Genomic DNA, 20,675 nt, shown 5'->3' with positions numbered 1-20,675 from the left:
GAACGGGTCTGAGCGCAGAGTGAGGGAAGAGCAGGGGAGCAGAAATAGAAATAAAGAAGGTGCAGTAAAAGCAATTGACGAGAAAGCGAGAGACTGAAGCGAAAGAGCAGGTCAGCTCCGATGGCGGCGGCAGCAGCAGCAGCGTGGAAGTGATGATGTGATGGCACGATGATGATGGTGTTGATGATTCGCCGCTGTTAGGAAATCAGAGGGAAGAACGTATTATTATCACGCAGCTCAATTACACCGCAATTTCTTCCCGGCTGCGACGGGCCTCTGTGGGGCTTCTCATCGAGTCTGATTTGGAGGGCCCGCGGCGTCTGGAGGGCCGATGAACGCCTCAGCGGCGCGGTGAGATACTCAAGGAGGTAGAGGAAGACGAGGGGGAGGGGGGGCAAAGCGGATGATAAAGGAGAGGAAGTAGTCAAGGTGTACAAACATGCCAACGTTAATGCCGGCATTAAGACCACATGAGCTCCCTCTCTCTCTCTCTCTCTCACTCTGTCTCGGAGCTGTCGGCAGTCGGGAAAGAACAGCCGGGATGTAAATGCACCACTGATGGAGAAAAAACACCTGCTCCGTAATGAGAGCGAGCTTTCCGACTTGTCCTAACATGAATACTGAAGAGCAGCTATTCAGGTGGTGAGCAGAGACGTTATGCATGAGCCGAGAGAGGAGGAAGAGGATGATTGAGATCTTTGTGTGTGTGTGTGCGTGCGTGTGTGTGTGTGCTGGCACGTACGTGAGAGTGTTCATGAAGGGTCTGTGAGTGCTTTTCTGATTCAGGAAGCAGAATATTTTATTATTTTAGCTATTCCGTGGGTGTTTCTTCAGGGGAGAAGGATGCTGAAGAGCTTGCTGGAGAGTGTGTGTGTGTGTGTGTGCGTGTGTGTGTGTGTGTTCAGATACATGTATAAATATTATGCTAAGACTCTCTTAATGCTATGAAATTGCATCTCAATAAGTTTGAATGTCGTTGAAAAGTTCATTCTATTCAGCAGTTCAATTCAAAAAGTGAAACTCACGTATTGCACAGACTTTAGCAAACGCAGTCAAACATGTTTATGTTAGTTTGGATGATTATGGCTTACAGCAAATGAGAACTGTATTTTCACTGACACCCTTAACAAGCATGGCAGGCAAAGAAGCTGATTGTTTGTAGACTGCTGAAACTAAGACACATTACTGGAACATTTGGTGGGAGGAAAAAGTGCACATAATAATATAATTGAAGCCTTGAGAGGGTTGTGAAGCAAAGGCCACTCCAAAGCTGGTTCAGAGACAATGGGACCACTGTGCTTATAAACTGGTATGACAGCATAGAAGCTAAACAAGAAAACTGACTCATCGTGTCGACAAGTAACCCTGACGATGATCTTTAATACAGCACATTATCTACAACTTACAAAATACAATACACCTTTGGTCTGACCTTTCAGACTCAAGATCCTGAGAACAATTCTCACTCACAGCATTCACACTTAGACTGTTCTAGTCAAATACTGTACTGAAGAACACATAAGAGGAGGGGAGGTAGGAGGCAAGGAAACAAGTGAGGTAGGAGGCCAATAGGAAAGAACTAAAACACAAGACAGGAAATGAAGGAGAGCCACAAGAAACAAACAAAAGGGTGGATGGGATCTAGGCAGGACACAAGGAATGAAAGGAAAGAAGACCACAAGAAAAGAAAGTATGGAAGATACATAAAAGGAAAGAGACAAGAAAGAAGAGAACAAAACGTGGTAAGTGAGAAAGAAGAGATGAAAGTTAGAGGGCAAGGAAGGAGGGAGTAAAGGGCGAAAGGAAGGACAACATTTAAAGAGTTGAACAGGGAATAAAGTCTGAAATGCAAAAATTATCCGTGTACTCCTACGTTCTCATACTTCCAGACCTGGAAAACATTCCAGACGTTTCCAGGCCGTGTAAGAACCGAGGTCCACAAAAGAACTCAGATTCTGTCCAAACCCTTCAAGAAGTAACGTTTGTGTGTCCTAATGGGTGAAGCTAGAACCGCCGAGCCTTGCCTGCTGGTTCTGCACCTTTTTTCTACCGTCTGGTTGTTAACAGTCAAAGATCCGACACGAAAAATCTAAAAAAAAAAAACAAACAAAAAACAATTTGAAACATAATCTCTGTGTGATCACAGAAAAAAAAAGTCTTCAATGTCATATCCATACCCAAGCAACGCTAACAAGCCTTCACACCAAAAACGGGTCCCCCCCCACCCCCCCGGATTACGCCTGGATTTGAGTCAACATCGGATTTGCAGAAAGGAAGATGAGACATTTATCTTTTCTTTTCTTCTCCCCCTCAAACGCTTTTTCCTCCAGCTTTCTTCCGCCTTGCGTATATGTACATGTGTGTTTCTGTCTTTTCTCCGCCATTTCTTTTTCTCTCCCTTTTCTTCTGCTCTCACTTTCTCCCTCTAATCACTGAGACAAGTCTTCTGGGGTTTCTGGTATTCGACTCCAGTGGCGATGAGGAGAGAGAGAAAAAAAAAAAGGGAGAAGAAGGGAGAGGAAGAAAAGCGCCGCTGTCAGTTCCTCTCCTTGTGCTCCGCGGGACTGGAAGGACAAAAGCTTTCCCTGACAGGCCGGATCGCTCCTATCTCTGCCCGGCCAACATGTCATCGGCCTGTGTCTTTGCCGCAGAGCCGTGTAGCCTTTTCACTTCCTGCCACGGTGCCCACCGCCCCCCCACCTCCACGTCGCTTAAGGACAACGTAACGCACCGAGATTAGTGTATGATGTGTCGAGAAAGGAGCAGCGAGGCAGCGGCCCGTGCTCGGTGTCATTAGTCTGCGTGGGTGTGATTACAAGTTCATGTGCATCTCTATTGTACATGTGAATCAGCACGTTGCCTTGTCACTGGAGCAGAATGAGGCAAAGATTTCAGAGGAGAGGGCAGTCGAGCTCTTTCCCCCCAATGACATGCGACTATTACAGCTGAAAGACAAGCACGCTCCACGCTGTCTAATGACCTACTGCACAAAACTATTCATGGGGAATGCTGCGGGGGACACAGCAGAGACGTTAGATTTACTATAAGTCATCAGTGCTAAAAGAAAAGCAAAAAAATAAATAAAAAAGAAGAAACAGCAAGAGAACGGATATGTGGCTGTCACTTCTAGCAACATTACCCGCAGCCTCTCATCACATCAAACTTGACAAACAACACCATAAAGGGAAAATTCACTTACATTTTATGTGCCATTACCGGAAAACTGCCAGATCCTCTCCTAAATAATCTGTACTTTGCCACAGAATAAGTAAGAAGCAGCACTGTAACAGCGGATTGGTTTTAATTGTGTCGCACGAGCGAAAGTTAAGAGTCATGCTGTGTTTTAGTTGCCATAATTCTCATGTTTTATGCTCCCGTGAAATCACTTCATTCAAATAGCTCATTTTCTGAAATAAACGAGTTTAATCCTACATTTTCCGGGGCATAATTACAAAGTGAAAGTCTATTTTTAATAGCATAAATTACAGCTATTGGAAACTTGGGTCTTGAAACGTAATTTAATTTTGTGGTTAGATTGGGTATGGGAGATTATTACAATATGAAAACCTTTGGTAAAAGAATAAAATAAAATACAATGATTTCACAGTATTACATTACTTACAAAAACAGAAACACAGCAGTTGTTCCCTTTGCTGTCAAAACAGTGTGAGCTTATGATTAACGGAGGTATAATAATGTTGTCATCTCAACTTGCGCATTTCTTTCTACCACGTTTTACCTTCCAAATAACTTTCCATTGAAATTCTTCAAACAGCTTTTGTGTCTTAGCTGGTGAGTGTTTGCTGAACAACTGTCAAGTCAGCACTTTCCCTCATAAGTGTGTACAAGATAAAATATTAAAAATATATATATATTTTTGATCTTGTGTTATACATTTGGAAATAAGCTATATTTATCAAACGAAAACTCTCTCTGCAAATGGTGGGACTCCATTAATAAGAAATAGAGCAAGAGAGAGGGAGAGAGAGAGAGAAATGGAGCAAGAGAGAGACGTTCTCATGGTAACAGTCCTGATCTGCTAACAGAGCTCTATTTGAAAGAATCATCCGGAAACTGCTAGCAGGTAAGGAAGTAGACAAGAGCCACTCATCGTAATCAAGATACACGAGGGTTTCAGAATCTCAAAAAGTTCCCCCCGTATCATTCCTATGGTTTATAGTCCTTTCAATCAGGTCCCAGAGAAAGTGATTGAGTTAAGTTTCTCCTTGCACTGCTGGCTAGCTGCCTCAGAAAAGGTTGCTACACTTTTCGGCTGTTTGGAAATAAAGGCAATTACATTGTGTTACATATATTTATATCTGCATCTCTTTGGTAATACCGTGAACAGTTATGCTTGTATTTTTAGCTAAGGTTTTTCCACACTGTGAGAATCTCCTACCAGCTCATCCATAAAAAAAGGAGCTACGTGACGGATCTTAAAATCCTTGTACGATGTTCCAAATATTTCTTGGGCCACCATTTAGCTCTGCACTAAGTAATGGATCTTTATGTAAATTTCTATTTCACCACCAAAAGCCCAAACAACTGCACCTCCTATCTCGGCTGTGTGTGTCTTCCAGGGCTGCCTGCTAAGCCTCTTACCTGCGAGAATATTGTCATCACCGAGTATAATATAGGTTCATTCATCTGGATGATGCATTAATAATGTATCGGAGAATGAAACCATTTGCAACAGTGGTTGCGGATGATGTGTGTGTGTGTGTGGGGGGAGGAACTAGGAGGCAGGAGACATGGCTGCGCTGGTATTATGTGAGGATTGGCTGTTTGTTCACAGAGGGATGCAGATCTAATTGGTGTTAAATGTTGGGCTTTGCTGGAGTAGATTTGAGAGGACAGAAATCAACCATAGTTACGATCTTTGATTTTTACAGACCATCCATAGAAAAGGCGCCATGCTGAGGTTGGAGCACACACAGATTCACTGAAGCACAAAAAACCCCGTTAAGACCCGATTGGAGAAACATGCTTCTTGCAAGAGAATGCGGGGCTCTTCCACAACCATCTACACTAAATCTGTGGAAAAATAGTTTTCTAAATTCATTTTTGTGAGCATGTTGCTGTGCACAAACTGCACAGAGGAACAAGCAAAACTAAAATACTTCCTGCTTCGGTCATATAAGCACCAGAAAGGGGTCAGGCCACATAATGACCTGTAGAGCGGTCACTAGAGTCAGGACCTCTTTAGTCTGAGGTCATAGTTCATAGCCAGAAAAGATGGAATGGGGATGAGGCTTTACCTGCAGAATACTGTGCCTGTCTTTGTGGGGTTTTAGAAATCAGCAAACCATGTAACTGTTTTCTCAGTTTCGACTGCTGCCTCTATGACCTCACCCTGGGTAAAGCAGAAGACAATGGGGGAAGGATGGTTGGTTCAGCAACAATTTCTTGACTCCTCTCCTTGTCGTCATTACAATGTTTCCATTCTATGAAACTTGGGATTCATGTCAATAGGATTTTTGAACAGTTTGTGCATCAAGGGAGAATAAAAGTCCCACTCATTTGGCCAAATACATTGGCATGTGAAGGCAAATGAATGTTACTTGAAGTATAACGATCTACCAAATTTTCCATTCAAGCAGTCATTGTTGCATGCACTGATTTTGCAACAACAACTATGAATCAACCTATTGTGCAGCTCCACATCCTGAGTGTCTTGGTAAATGATTAAGGCAGAATTTTTCTCCACAGTAAAAGAGGAAAATATTCCTGTAGCAATAAAGAAGAAGTTCAATGAGGAAGCTGTTGATTTACTGATCCATCTGTTTGTTTGTTTGTTTGTTTGTTTGTTTTTTTTCAAATGTTTTCAACTGCAGTCAAGAGAAATGTAACAGCAACCGAGAGAACATGTGCCAAACAACAGACAGATGGACAACAAGAACCTTCATGTCTTCTGCAGAATCTACGGGAACAACACCGGCTACTATGTAACTCCATACAAACACTGAGCTCAAAAATAACTTTCTTTACTGCATGTTCCTGTTCCATATTTATAGAGACTTAGAAAATACTTCAATAACTCTCCAATTTGGACATAAAGCCTGTAAAATCAACATTTTCCACAGTTTCTGCTAAAGCTAAAACGGTTACTTATTTTTCTTCCTATATGAACGTGGCGACCACTGCGTGTTCGTAGAAAACCTCAAACCAAGAAGACCAGCAGAAGTCCTCCTCGCATGTGATGTGCAACACAGGCCACGCTAATCCAGGCAGAATAACTGCACACACCCTCTGCCGCTAAACCCTCGACACACAGTTTTTGCTCCTAACTCGATGCTGCAGTTATCCATTTGCCCTATTAACCATAATATGGTAATGGAACTTGCTTCGCTCTCATCGCCCAGGCGGGGAGTCAATATAATTGACCGGACCGTGTGAGTCACTCCCCTGTGTTTTCTGTTTGCAAAGACATGCGTAGTATTTTCGGCACCTGTTGAATGGCTGTTGTCTCATTACACAATGACGGCAAAGAAACAGAGGAAGACGGGGGGGGAATGGAGTCTTCCAACACTGCGAACAGATGGCGTGCATGCATGGTGCACTGAAGAGTCCATTCAGCACCTGTGCTGCACAACGGGCTTAGCAGCGAAGTCTGTGGCTTGTTGTGTTTTGAGTTGCTTTGGATACTCCGTCGGCGCTCTTCTGCACATCATTTCACACGCTCGGGATTCCACACCGACGCTGACAGTTTTCACATTAGTGGCATCGGCTTAGCAAAGTAACATGACAGGGGTTTTGCATTATGGTAATGATAAAATGTTTTTCCTGTTGCGGCACGTAGGACTGTGTCGTGTGTACAAATTACACTTCAGCATCAAAGTATTCTAGGTTTTCAGGGAGTCTCTTTCAAGTCTCTCAGGTGCACACTTCTTCCTTTAGATCTGAATATGTTCCCAACCTCTCTCTCAGGCTAATGGCACTTGAAAACGAGGCTCGCTGTGTTCAAAAATCACAATACGTTTTTGATGGATGGGCAGGCTGCACTCTACTTTTCTCCATATTGCGGATTTTTACAGAATAACACATTATTGTTGTAAAGATTGGGCCATTAAGAGTTTTTAAATCACAGTCTCCTTGGGGAGGTTTTTTTTTTTTCTTTTTTTTTTTTCTCCAAGACCGTAATCATGTGTGTATAAAGGTTTGTTTAAAGCAGAACGGCTCATGCTCACGTCTGAACGATTTACTTTTTGGGAGAGCCAATTTAAATGCCAATTACCACACTGAGAGTGGCTTTGATGTATTACGAAACCCGGCGCTGACAGTGACTGGTGCATGCAGCGGAGCAGGAACAAACGGCACCCCCAGGAATGGCAGTGTGAGAATGAAGTGGACTTGACGTGTGGGGAAGATGGGGGGGAAAAAAAAAAAAAGCAGCTTTATTACAGTGTGAATGAAAGCCCTTTCATGATAAATGAAAACGCCGGCCGTTAAATAATGACACCATTAAAAATGTCACACCAGACAATGGCGGGCTTTTGTTTCACTTTAGCGAAATACGTTGCACAGGTTGGATCTGCCACCGTCAGTGAGAAGTAACAAATTGCTCAAATGAATGGAGACGAATGATGATTAGCCTAATATTAGGCTTTGTTTGCAGGATTCAGATTCCTCCTCTGCCTCAGTGGAAGAGTGGGCGTGCACAAACGACAGAGCCTTTGTTGGCTGGGCAAAAAAGGCAGATAAGGCCGCTCAAACAAAGTTTAATGCTGTCTGTTTAAACAGATAAGATGTCAATTTATTTAAATTTACAATTGACTCTAAAGAAGCACCGTCTTCTAGCAAAGATGGCATCAAATCAGACTTGTGCAAAAATACAGTAACAATGGAATTTGCTTGAAAAACCATTTCTTCTGCTTTTGCTTTTCCAATCACAGGTGAGTGTTCGAGATCATCAAACTAATTTTATTGCCAAAGATAACGTGAGAAAATACAGGAGACAGTTTTCAAATGGCAATGATTTCTTTTCAGTCCGTCCATACCAACCTGGCAGTAATTGAAAAAGGAAACTTTTTTCAATTCTAATAATTGGTTGTGCAGCAGTTGGTGGCAGCAACTCCGAAAAATACTTAATAATAATTTGTAAAGTCTTTTACGCTGCTGTGGAGGAATCTGTCTACTCTTATTGTTTTAATTCAGCCACGCTGGATAATTATTTTTTACCCTGAGGGTCATGCCACATCAGATCAACGGGTTAAGCCACCCAGAAGAAAACTTTCTAGGATGTTTTGGGTTGTGGTCAAAATATTCAATATTTCATTATAATACATACTAAATAATTTCCTGAATTGGATTTATCTGGGATGAAGCCAATTTCCACTCCGAAAATCTTAGAAATAAGAGTCAATTTTATTATTGTCAGTAATAAAAGGTCATAATATTAAAGGTCCACTATATCATGCTTCTTTGAACAAGCTATGGGATAAGTCTGTGGGTTGTACAAAACATGTTCATAACATCTAATACACAAAATTATTCTCAGATATTGAGGTATCACCTGGTCAGTTTTGCTTGTTTTGAGCTCCTTCAGAAATGCGCTGTTTTAGGGCTACGATTATGCAAATGAGTTGTTGGCCAACCCCTCCTAACTCAGTGTTTTCATTAGCACCGCCTCAAAATGGCTACAAACAAACACACAGTAGTACAACCTTACATACTTGACCCCAAAGCAGACACAAAAGCACAATAATTCAGCACAAAGCCAGTTTTTTTGCACAAATGCAACCTGTTTTTTAAAAACATATCGGCGAGGTTAGACAGAGGAAAAGCATTTAGCACAGCATTAGCAAATGCTTGTTGACAGATTATGTTCGTGCCGAACAACAATACAAAACAAACACATCGTTATGTACTTGCATCGCCATCATCTGCAGAACTGTGACGAACAGTAGAAACTTCAACATTCTTTGTCAATTTCACAGGGACTTTGCAAGCAAAAAACGAATTGTATCGTTTGCTCAATATCGCGATATATATGGTATTGTGAGCAGAATATCACGGTACAGTAATCGTGAGATTAGTGCATCACTACTGCCCTAATGGGTATGCTGCTGAATACATCACTGAGGTTTTTCTTTTATATATTAAACTGTTGTTGCATTACCAACTTGTTATCGGCATGACACTAATTAACTCAATAAAAATCATCTCAAACTGTTACTGGTTATATTTTCCGATTTTTTCACTTGGAAAACTATGCTTTAAAAGAAAAATCGTAGCATCAACAACGTCATCAGGTATTCTTTAGAATAAGTTCTAAGTGTGACTTCTTTGTACTGTGACATTACCAAAGTGTGCTTGAATCTAAGTTAATTTCTAGCAAGAGGCAAGATTTCAATATTTTTATACTCCATTTGAGCAGTATTATGTTCTTCAGCTTCTATTAAAGACCATCCCTGACCCACCTTTACTTTATCCAGAGAAACAATGGGACAGACGAAAACCTGTGTGTGCACTTGGGAGTTGTCATCCAGCGGTAGATAGATTGTGAAGCAGAGATCAAAGAGCTTATACTACAACCTTTCGACCTTCTCTCAGGCTATTTTTGGTTATCAAGTCTTTAACTTCTGGTGCTGCTATGAAGGGAAATATAACATGACTGTACATATTTATAAGGTAGATTATGCATATCATACACGAGACTCATCTTAATGTCATGTAATTTGAAATTAACAGGAAATGGTACTACTGTTGTATGACAATCCAAAGACTTAAGGACTCCAGTGGAACGGTTTCACACAGTAAAACCAAAGCGATTTACCCATGGAAGGCCAAAATGATCATTTTCTTAGTGGAAACATGGTGTGTATGCATTTGTCAGCGTGACTCAGTGCTGTGATCATAGACATACTGGGATGAATCATTTTGTGAATGCGGCTGGAGGATAAATGGTTGCATGAGATTGAAGCATTAAATGTAGACCATGCATTATTAAAACTAACAATAATCCTTGTATGTTATGTTCTTTCAATCAATCTATTAATGTTAATTTTGTCAGTCTTTGAGGTCACTTGCTGCCTAAAAATGTCTGTCCATGAATCTATTTTACTCTTATATTTCAGAATAGGCTGATGAATATAACTGCTCAGTAAGTTCACCTCTCACAGTGGAGCTTACTTGATTATACAATCTCTTTTCTGCAGCAAATATCACTATCACTAACAGATATGAATTAAATGTCATCATCACAATATAAGTGTGCTAATAGATTCCAAGCACATGTGTGCCAACGTAATATTTAACATCTAGTATATTTTTCTTTCTTTCTAAAGCAAATTAGTGCCAAGGATGTCAAAGAGTGTTGGAAGCACAGAGAAGAAAGAGTAAAAACAGGAAAAAGAGGATGCTTCACAGACAGTCTGAGCTTTCTCCCATTCACTTGGATTCTGCAGGTAGAACAAGAAGAACAGGAGGAGAAGTTGTGAACGACGATATTTTCCTCACTGTTCTGGAATTATAGTCTGCCTGTAGTTTTAGCAATGGCAGCCGAGGAAGTGAATGAAGCCGTTCAGTCCATGTTAGCAACGCTTCCAAGTATTGAATTAACATCAACAGCCATCTCTTTCAGCTCGAGGCTGCTCACTTTGCAGTGGAAGATGGTTGTTTACAGCTCAGGCAATATCCGGTAAACTTCACTGCATCGAGCTGGCGCACGACACACGTCACAGCCAAAAGCTAACGATTGAGTAACATTTAAAACTTGAACAGAGTCCACGCCTCCAGGGAACAATCGTTTCTCAATAGCCAAGAGCCCAGACCCTCTGGACGAAGCAAACAGAGTAGGACAAGGGGCTGGATTTTACCAGGCCAGTGAGCTGTGGGCATCATGCAGATTTCTTCATGACTTTAACGAGTGAAAATCACCATTTTCTCAAAAATTGATGGTTTTTATATTTTTTTCTCAATTTCTTCTCTGGCAACTTGTTCCTGGTGTTGGTGTGTCACATTTATTTGATTTAAAGAAACAGTTTAGGACGTCTCCTTTGCTCTTGATTCGGACATTTGTAGCCACTTGGAAAAAGCTACTGAAGGATTAAACACACAGACCTAAAATAGTAGAACAGGAGCAAGCAGAGCTTAATTCAAAAAAACTAGACAGCATAGTACAGTATACGATCAGGAGGGATTATTTGTGATCTACCACGTTTCTGGAAAGTTGAGTTGAGTCTCCACACCCAGGTCGGATTAGCGCCAGACCATTAATAACTGTACTAAGACCCGTCTGACAGCATGAAGTAGGTTAAAAGATCTAAAAGAAACAGCTCATGTCTTGCCATCAGCTTGTGAGCTTTATTGAACTCAAGCACAATAAGGCAAGTAGGAAATTAAATATGCAAATGAACATTTTTGAGCGATCTAGTCAAACTCTGGATATACATCCCTCTGTGATATTATGGCATGACCTTAAAAAGGTACAAAATAACAATAAATAATAAGGTACAAAAATCTACATGTATTTCTCTGGATTCAGTCAATGAGCCATTCTTCTCAGAGACAAATCCTTCACCTCACAAGTGTCTGGCTAAGTGTGCTGTGGCATGAGAACAAACGCCCTAATATCATAACTTGTAATCACTCGCAGTTAAGGCAGACGTGTGCCATTATTATACTGTGGAAACAGTTAAAAAGAAGAATAAAATTCACAGGGAACCAGATGGCTGGTGATGCCTTTACTGCCATAGGAGACCATTTGGAAAACTTGATGCAATGGAAAACATGTACATCAGGGGAAATGTTGCACGTATTACCATGACTAAGAGGAGAAATCTTAACAACGGGAGTGAGCCTGAACTCCCGCTACGCCTGGGAGAGGGGGATCATGACAGAATATGAGTGGAGTAATGGGACAGATGGAAAGAAAATGCTGATGGCCAGATGTGTAGACTTTCATGGCTTTTCCTCAATCTGCTGCCGAGGGCATGTTTCTCCTTCTTCACACACACCCTTACAAGCCTATTAATAACAATTGTGACATTAACTCTTGTAATAAATCGATGTGAGAATAAAGACGACAGGCTAATTAATAAATATGGAACTTTTACGGGATGATAAATGCTCAACAGGTAGTCAAAGCCTGTGTGAAAACACAAACTCTGCACACTCTTCAAGGAGTAGCTCCCTAAAAACCACACAAAAAAAACAAAAAAAACAAGAAATATGCTCTAATGACAGCTGTGGCTTCTGCCTGCTGGGATGACACATCTGAAGATCTGCATAATTTTCCCATGTAACACCAGTTATCATGTAGAAATGCTGCCTTTTGTCAAAGTCTAGCTCCTGGCTCGTTCTGTTCTGGATCGAATTGCTGCTCGAACTTTCCTCAGACGCACTGCCTCATATAGCATCGGCTGGCACTCATGCGGCAGTCTTACACAAGGCGAGGCGGCCTTGCCAACTCACAGAGACGCACTCAGACATGCATGCTTCTCATAACTAAGAGGGAATGAAAACAAGGTGATTAGGTAGGAGAAAGTATGTGCATGTCGAATCTGGAGGTTACAGAACTATACGGTAGAGAGAAAGAGCCAGAGGCTGGAGTTGTCTAATATGGAGGGTTAGGTTGTGTGGAAATTTTAATTCTTTTTTTAGAGATGTTCCAATGAATCAGTCAGAAATCAACATCACCTAACTTCCTGTTGACCAGCTCTGATAAGAGATCAGCAGGTACAGACTTTACAATCGAAATTCTTAAGAAATGAACCAATCAGTCTGTGAATTTTTCCTGGATTGTCCGTGAGTTGTTGAAGAGTGACATATTAAAATTGTATTGGAGATAAATTAATCGATTGCCAGAGTCAAACGGCCAATTTTCTCTAGATTGTCCTATCAAATCTTGAAAATACTGATTATTGTTATTGTTAAATAAAAGCTAGGAGAAGCACTTTCACAATTTTTGATCTATCGATGCATCAACCAAAAACCTGCATTATGATTCACGTTTTTGACTTTAAGAAGAAATGGATAAAAGTTAGAGATGATTCATAAATAGCAATCCTTCGTTTTTTGGGTTTATGCTGGATTCTAAACTGCTACTTCAATTTAGGAACCTGCAGTACATTTTTTTTTCTCATGTTTGTATTACAGGTGGAAAACTAAGTTCTGTATCTGTCATTATTGGAAACAGCTGGTAAGTTCTCAAAGAAAGCCCGAACTCGGTATCAACCAGGGAAAGCCTGACTGGTGCATCTCAAAATTGTACTTCCTGTTTTTTAAATTCATCACATCTCAGATTGTTCTTCAATACAATATGTTATGTAATATGTCCTGCAGGCATTGTTTTCTGGTGGATTAAAAAGTTATTACCTCTGTTGAAGATCCTCCATCACATTTTTCTCGCCTCTGATGTGGTATACTCCTTATACAGAATCAATAGGTCAAATCAAATCTCCACCAAAACCTATAATTGGTGTCATGTAGGAAAAGTCTGATCGTAGCATCTCTACAGTATTTTTTTCCTAATCGTTAAATGCATCAAAGCCAAAAGATAATTTTTAGTGAGATTGAGATTCCTTCAATTTGTGTTGTATTCAAAGCTACTATATTTACCCAAGAACATGAAGCACTTTTGTTTTCCTTTTTTATATAATTCCTAGAATTAATGACTGGAATCGGTACATCACATCTGAAAGAGACTGATATTGTAATGGCAAAGTCTGATTGGTTTCTCTCAATCACAAAGAGGTTTGACGATTTGACGTTCTGAAACAGATGAGCAGCAGCGGATGACCAAAGCGCCGAGAAAAGAAAAGGAGGCGTTTCAACAATGACACACAACTGGATAAGTTAGTGTGGACGCAGCACGAAAAGGTTCCAACGTGACTAATCTGGAGTTGCTGTTATGTAATTCATGTGCAGCCCAGTAATTCAGTGCAGCGCATCATAACAACACCCTAATGTGCTGTAATTTCTCCTAATTTCCCTCAAGATCCGAATGAGGAGAAGACTGGTGTATCAGATAAATCCGCACCACTACGTAATGCCATACACAACACACTGCGATGCACTTTGTTATCTGACTGCTTTTAATCTGAACCAGCATTAACTTCATCAGTAACCCGATCTGCAGCAGCTCGGCTGTCGGCTCAGACCACACTGGCCAGCCTTCGCCTCTCTGGTGCCTCAAGTGATCCTGTCGCCAGTATCACTTGGTTCTTTGCTGTCCCCCGTGTTATGAGTTAAGTTTTTATCCATTTGAATGTGCAAGTAGAGGCCATGCAGGTGTATTTTGGTTATTCGAGGATGCTACATTAAGTCTGATGCACGATAGGAACCTTTTTTTCATTTCTTGTTTTTGTCTGAAAAGCCTGGGAGAGAAAGCGAGCGCTGTGCCCGGGTTGAGTTTAAAAACGCAACGCCGTTTTTGTGGATTTGTACGCGGCCATCTTGTTTTGTACGTGGCGTGTCGTGTGGCCTGAACGCCAGAGGTGCATGACACTTAAATACAATAAATGTTTCAGTCTAGAAGTGAAGATTTAATAATGTGATTAAGCAATGTTATTAGATGCTAATAAAACAGATACATTAAAATGAATGACAGGGTTTCTGTGACATTTTGTCAGTTGAATTTGAAACTTTTCAGCACTTTTGTGACATGTATTATTTATACTTAAGAATGTCATTAATTATAAGAAATAGCACATTCATTTAATAGCTTAACTTACAAAATAGTCTAAACAAGTTAAATATTCAGCTACACATTGTTTTAGTAACTAATGAAATTACTAGGTTTTGAAGCCAAACCTAGTTAAATATAAACTTCTTCTTATAGATACAAAGAACATTTCTACAGTGATTGCCAAAACATTTAACTGTTTTAATTTTTTTCCCCTTATTTAACAAAGGAAGCCCTTTGAATCCTAAAATATCATTTTAAAAGCTTGCCTTGGCAAATACGACAGCACATAAAGGCAGCACTAAAAAGCAATTAAAAAACTCATAAGATTGGTTAGACGTTACAAAATGTCACTAAGAATATCCCAGAACTAAAATGAGACCAGTGACACAAGCAACAGTTCAATACAGTTAAAAATATTTGCATCCAGATATTTAGTTCTCTGTGATGTTTAACATTTATTTAAATTTGCTCAATGAAACGAGTTCCTTTATATTCTGGACTTGATTGCACAGACAAGCAGCAAGCAGTGAGGGGCAACATCCAACAAACCAGCTTTAGCAAAAACTGATTTATTGTTAAAAAAAAAAAATAGATGAACTATGAAGCAATAAATGAATAATCCATATTCAACACATTACTTGATCAAATTTAAGACCTAGTATGGGAAATCCAGAGGTAGCGGAGACTTTTAACCCTCTGGGTTCCCTTCATTTTTAGCTCCACCTTTGAGGACTGCAGTCGCCAGCAGAAGTAGAGTTATTTAACTTATCTCAAATATGCAAATAAAATAGACATTAACTTGCAAAGAAAGAGGAATAAACAGCATTATGAGTATGAGTCATAGGACCCAACAAAATTGAAAGGACACAGACTGCTCAGTTTCGTGTTCAAAGGATATGAAAGACTTAAAGAAAAAAAACAACAATTTCATCCAAAATAGCCAAACTCGGCCCATGTTTATGCAATTTTCCACAACACAACTTGTTGGGAAATGTAAAAACAAGCAAGCAAAAGTCAATGGACTGAATGGAACTGTAAGATTTATTTTAATACCCAGCAGAAACTGCGATATTAGCTGATTTGTTCATATGTATGAAGATCTGTCCTCATATTTAATTTGACGACTCTAATTCCTCTGCTCTCATCAAAACCAACCCTGCAAATTAGGTTATGTTTCAGTTTGGCATTGGCCAGACAGTGCTGCTGAGCTGTGCATAAACTGTTGACTTGAAATACCAAATAGACCCTGACAGGTATAGACTACAACCCCAGACAGTGGCTCTGCTGTCCAGGCATCTTCACAGCTGCTATCTTGTGAAAGGATTTTTTTCTCTCTCTCTCTCTCCCCTTTTCGCCCTTCCCTGCAACCACACTGCCCTGGAGTGAACTGATTTCACTCTGCTTTGGCATTTCTTTTCTTTTCTTTTTTTTTTCCTATGAAGAAAGGAAGTCTGGCGTTCATTCTACAGACGCACTGGATGACTAAAAGGGAGCATGCTTTGCATCTTGCTCATGTAAGACAATCATTCCCTACCAGAGGAGCCCGACAACGATCAAAAATTCATTCAGAGGCCCTGCAGAGCGTTTGTCTAAAAAAAAACAACAAAAAAAACAAAAAAAAACAAACAAAAAAACAGGGATCTAAGCTACATCCTTCCCCCCCTTTACACCGAGCATAAGATGCGACCACACGGTCACAGCGCTGCTGTCTTACCGGCTGCTGTATGTGACGAGACGTCCCCCTCCCCGGCGGAGGAAGATGCTGCTGCTGCTGCTGCTGCCGCCCGGGCTGCCGCTGCTGCTGGACTCCGCGCTGGAGATACTCGCTGCCGGCGGCTCTGCTGCCCGCCACCCGGTCCCTCTTCTCTCGCACGCTGGAGCCTGCGTTTTCTCGCTCTTCGCCGGAGTCGAGGGAGCTGAAGTTCCACACAATGAGGGTCTGCACCAGCAGCACGGTGAGGGCTGCGATCAGGGCGGACCGAGACCGACGGGCCAGCTTGCGAGCACAGGAGCCGCCGACCATGTTCGCACGCCGCGCTGCACAGAGCTGGAGGAGCGTCTGTGGCTCTGAGCGAGCGAGCAGGGGAGACGGGATGAGAAGAGTGGAAGTACTGAGGGAGGCAGCGGAGGAGGAGGAGGAGGAGGTGGTGGTGGTGGTGGTGTTGGTGGAGGGAGGCTGAGCTTTATGGTGGCGGTGGAGGCGAGGAGGAGCGTCGGGAAGGAGAGACAGGGGGGCCACCGTGTGGTGAAAGCCGACAGAAGTGATGCTCCAGGCGCTCGGAGTCCACTTCCAGTTCAATCTCCGTGAGACGGAAATTAGTCCACGTTTTAATCTACCAAAAGAAGAATTTGGATAATATCAAATACGTCCAGGTAATTGCAAATATGGAAATGTTCACTTTGCGTTATTAGAAGGCAGAAAATTGCAGAATTACTGGGCCTGTAGGGCTTCTTGACAGACAAGTTAACTGATGTCAACAGGGGCATTGACTGTGGGGTCCCTAGCCTTATTATGTTGCCTTGGGCAGCTTTACCAATTCATATCAGTCAACTTTCTATTGGGGCTCAACTGCATGTATATATATATATATATATATATATATATATATATATATATATATATATATATATATATATATATATATATATATATATATATATATATTGTATTTTTTCCAATACACTTTCAGTCAGGTAAAAAGTATTTTCTCTCTTACATTTTGTTTCTTTATTTGCATTTCTTCCACTAGATCATCAAGCAGAGATAGCTCGCAAATACAAAATGCTGCTTAAAATGTCAACTGAATTTATTAAGGGGGGAAAAATGCTATCCAAGCAAATCTAACCCCAAAGTAGATTTGGGGTTAGATCTACTGGGGTTAAAACTGGGGTTTTAACTGGGGTTAAAAAAAAAGTAATAAAACCTGCTTATTGGTTTTAATAGTGAATTAACTGGGAAGAACATGATAATTTTTGCAAAGCTAAGTGAAAGTTCACGAGCCACAAACAGCTCTGATTACTGCAATCTAACTTCATTAGGCCAACAAAGAAAAATCAGCACATCATGACATAATCTAAAGAAGTTGAAAAATGCATGAGAAGGTCTTTTACACCTGATGGAGAAAAGGTGATTTTTAACCAATCCTTTGGAGCTCAAGTGAACTGCAGTAACAGCCATTAATAATGAACAGAGAACAGTGATTCCTTCGCATGGTGTTGATAGTGGAATGGTTTGGGACTGTTTTGCTGCTTCGTGACTTCTTCCTGTTGTTTTTATTGGAACTATATGTATTATTGTCTGGTCCTGAAGAAAAATGTCCAGTCATCAGTTTGACCAAAGTCTCAAGTGAACCTGGGTTATGCAGCAGGAAAATGAAGCACACCAGCAAGTCCTCCTTTAAATTCTTCAAAACAAAATAAACGAACAATTTTTGGCTTGGTCTAGTCAGGTTCTGGACTTAAATCCAATTGGGATGCAGTGGCATTCCCTTAAACAGGCTTTGCATAGACAAGTGGGCCAAACCTCCTTCACAGCGATGTAAAAAAAAAAAAAAAAGACTCACCAGTTACTGCAAACACATTCTAGCCTTCGTCGCCGCCAACGGTGGCGTAACTAGTCGTTAAGATTGGAAGGCGATTACTTTTGAACATATAGGTAGCTTGGTTCGGATAACCTTTTTTTCCCCCCCTCAATATAAGAAACCATAATTTCAGTCTGTTTGCTCACTTTATCTAGTCTGAAATTAAAATTTGTTTGATCATCTGGAACACTTAACGGTGACAAAATAAAAACAGAAGACATCTGTTAGAGAGCAAATGATTCTTCTCAAATTGCTGTATAAAAGCTTAATGTTGTCAAGTCATCTGTAAAGAATGTAGGTTTTAAGTAATACTCGTCGCTCTGTTATGAGATGTTTTCTGTGCCCATTTATGTTCATTCTGTAGTGAATGTTTCACATGGGTTATCGGTAATGATTGACCAACACTAATTAGACTAAATCTGTTGCAAAATGGCAGTGATCTGCTTCAGACTTTGGCCCCTTTGCGATTGGCCATTAGCTCAAATATGCGAGGCACTTTGGATGGTCATCTACGACAGGTGAGACACAAACAGCTCATCATTTCCCAACAGAAATGTTCCCTAACCCTGTCCCTAAGGGAACACTAGCCAGCACGATTCGGATGTGTCCAAAATCATCAAATGATCATTATTACCTCCCCCGGGATCCCATCATGTTCTGCAGGAATCCGCAAGTGAACACCTCGTTTAGATCAAGTGGCGGCAGGGAAACGCCTGAAACACGCAGATCTAGGGCTGAAGACTTCTGCTCTACAAAACTCAGCCTCGGAAAAGTCGCCACTGAATTCGGAATGTGTTATGAATTCAAATGATGTTTTCACTCGTTCCAGCAGACCATTGTCACCATTTGAGTTCCATGTACTTGACTGTCGGTGACGTCTTTGTTTACATGTGCATAATTTTCTTACTTCTTCCACTGTTTCGTCCTTGTTGGCTCATATATTACCTCCGGTGTTACTGTGTTGATTTAGCATGAGGTCATCCAGCCTCTGCGTTGCTTTTCCAGCTTTCAGGTTTCAGCTCATCACCCTTCCCCTTTCCTTCTTGTCAGCTACATAAATAAGTTTATAATGAATGAAGGACTTTTACAATTTTCTTGTTTTTAGTTTCACTTTGTTCCTTCTTTTTTTTTATTTCTTCAATCAAGCAATCTGCATACATTTCACATAAATAAAAGAGGCCGTACTCCTGTGCGGGGTGCTTTGTTGGTTTTCTTTACCACTCTGTCCAATTTTACCACTCTGTCCAATTTACACTGACATTGCTTAAGTATTCAGCCTAATATAGGTCTTTGGCAGTGTGTAGGACGTCTTCTTGAAAGTAACTCTTTTTGAAAGGGGAACCTTCAGAACCGCTTTCATTTTTAGCACTTTTTATTGTTACTCATTTAGGGAACAGGTCCAGAATCTGGATTCATCAAAGACTTTGGCATCGTTTTCTTAATATAATTTATTTTTGATGCCGTGAGTTCTAATGCTTTAATGCTGGTTTGTCCTATGTTTGCCACTTCCGGCTTTCCATTTACTCCGACTTGCGCTCCCTTTCCGTTTTGTCATATCACCTTGCAGAAACATTGGCACCACTAGTAAAAATGGAGAAAAGCCTTAAGGGAAATTTTAAGAAAACATTTTCAAATTAAACATTGGATTTATGCCCGGCGCTAAACGATTAAGTCTTAAAACAAATTAAGCTTTTAGTGCAGACAAATAGATCTAGGTAAATTGAATACATTGATTCAGTTGGTGCTTTACTATATTGATAACAAAAATCATAAAAAAAACAAACAAAAAAAAACATTTGTTGTCTGTCATTGCTTTAAAACAAATCACAACACATGAAGGATTTTGAACTGTCAGTGTAACTGAACGAGCTCTGACAAACGCAACCATTTTCAAAGACTTTTTTTCCCACACAAATTGGGCACATTTTCAGGTAAGTGGTTGCTACAAAGGCCCCAGTCTTTGTGTCTGCCTCCCTTTCCTTTCTCCTGAAGCCGTTCATGGTTCTCAGGTTTGGCAATCACATAAACAGAGTCGCAGTATCTCCTGCAGCAGGCCCCTTTTTCTACACAGCAGGCAGTTTGACTTGTCATGGTAGGAAAGGCAAAGGTGTTACTAAAAACATTAAGCCATGGCTCACTGCAAGTCAAGTCTCTCAAAAAGTCCCCGCAGTAAGCCAACGTGAATGGCCAGCAGAATCATCAGAGTGAAAAGCTGTCATTTTATGCCTCTTAAAGCAGGGACACACATAAGCTCAACATTGTACATGCCGCCTGTCCTGTTTTATCAGAGAGTGACACCATTTGAAGACAACGTAAGGTCCTAAAGGATTGTGTTTTCTGGCCAAGCCAGGTGTTTCTGTTCCCTAAAGCTAGCAATTTACAGCATCAGTTCATTCATCCATTGTCAATACCTGCTTATCTTGGCCGGGGGGGGGGTGGGGGGCTTGTGTATTTCAAATGGTCAT

General features: G+C 40.9%; 1 protein-coding gene across 1 annotated transcript in view; it reads right to left on the bottom strand.

Moving 5' to 3' along the window:
• Window positions 1–17,085, bottom strand: part of xylt1 (xylosyltransferase I) — a 103,314-nt gene extending 86,229 nt beyond the window's left edge. The window contains exon 1 of the mRNA XM_015001799.2: window positions 16,344–17,085. Coding sequence (XP_014857285.2) covers window positions 16,344–16,652 — 309 coding nt within the window. The 5' untranslated portion in view covers window positions 16,653–17,085. The remainder of the gene's footprint in view (window positions 1–16,343) is intronic.
• Between the last annotated feature and the right edge of the window lie 3,590 nt (window positions 17,086–20,675).

This window comes from Poecilia mexicana, unplaced genomic scaffold (assembly GCF_051168715.1).
Source record: "Poecilia mexicana isolate PSO_F unplaced genomic scaffold, ASM5116871v1 scaffold_1, whole genome shotgun sequence".
Taxonomy (NCBI): domain Eukaryota; kingdom Metazoa; phylum Chordata; class Actinopteri; order Cyprinodontiformes; family Poeciliidae; genus Poecilia; species Poecilia mexicana.
The sequence above is the reverse complement of the archived record's forward strand: the minus strand, read 5'-3'. Positions and strand labels throughout refer to the sequence as shown.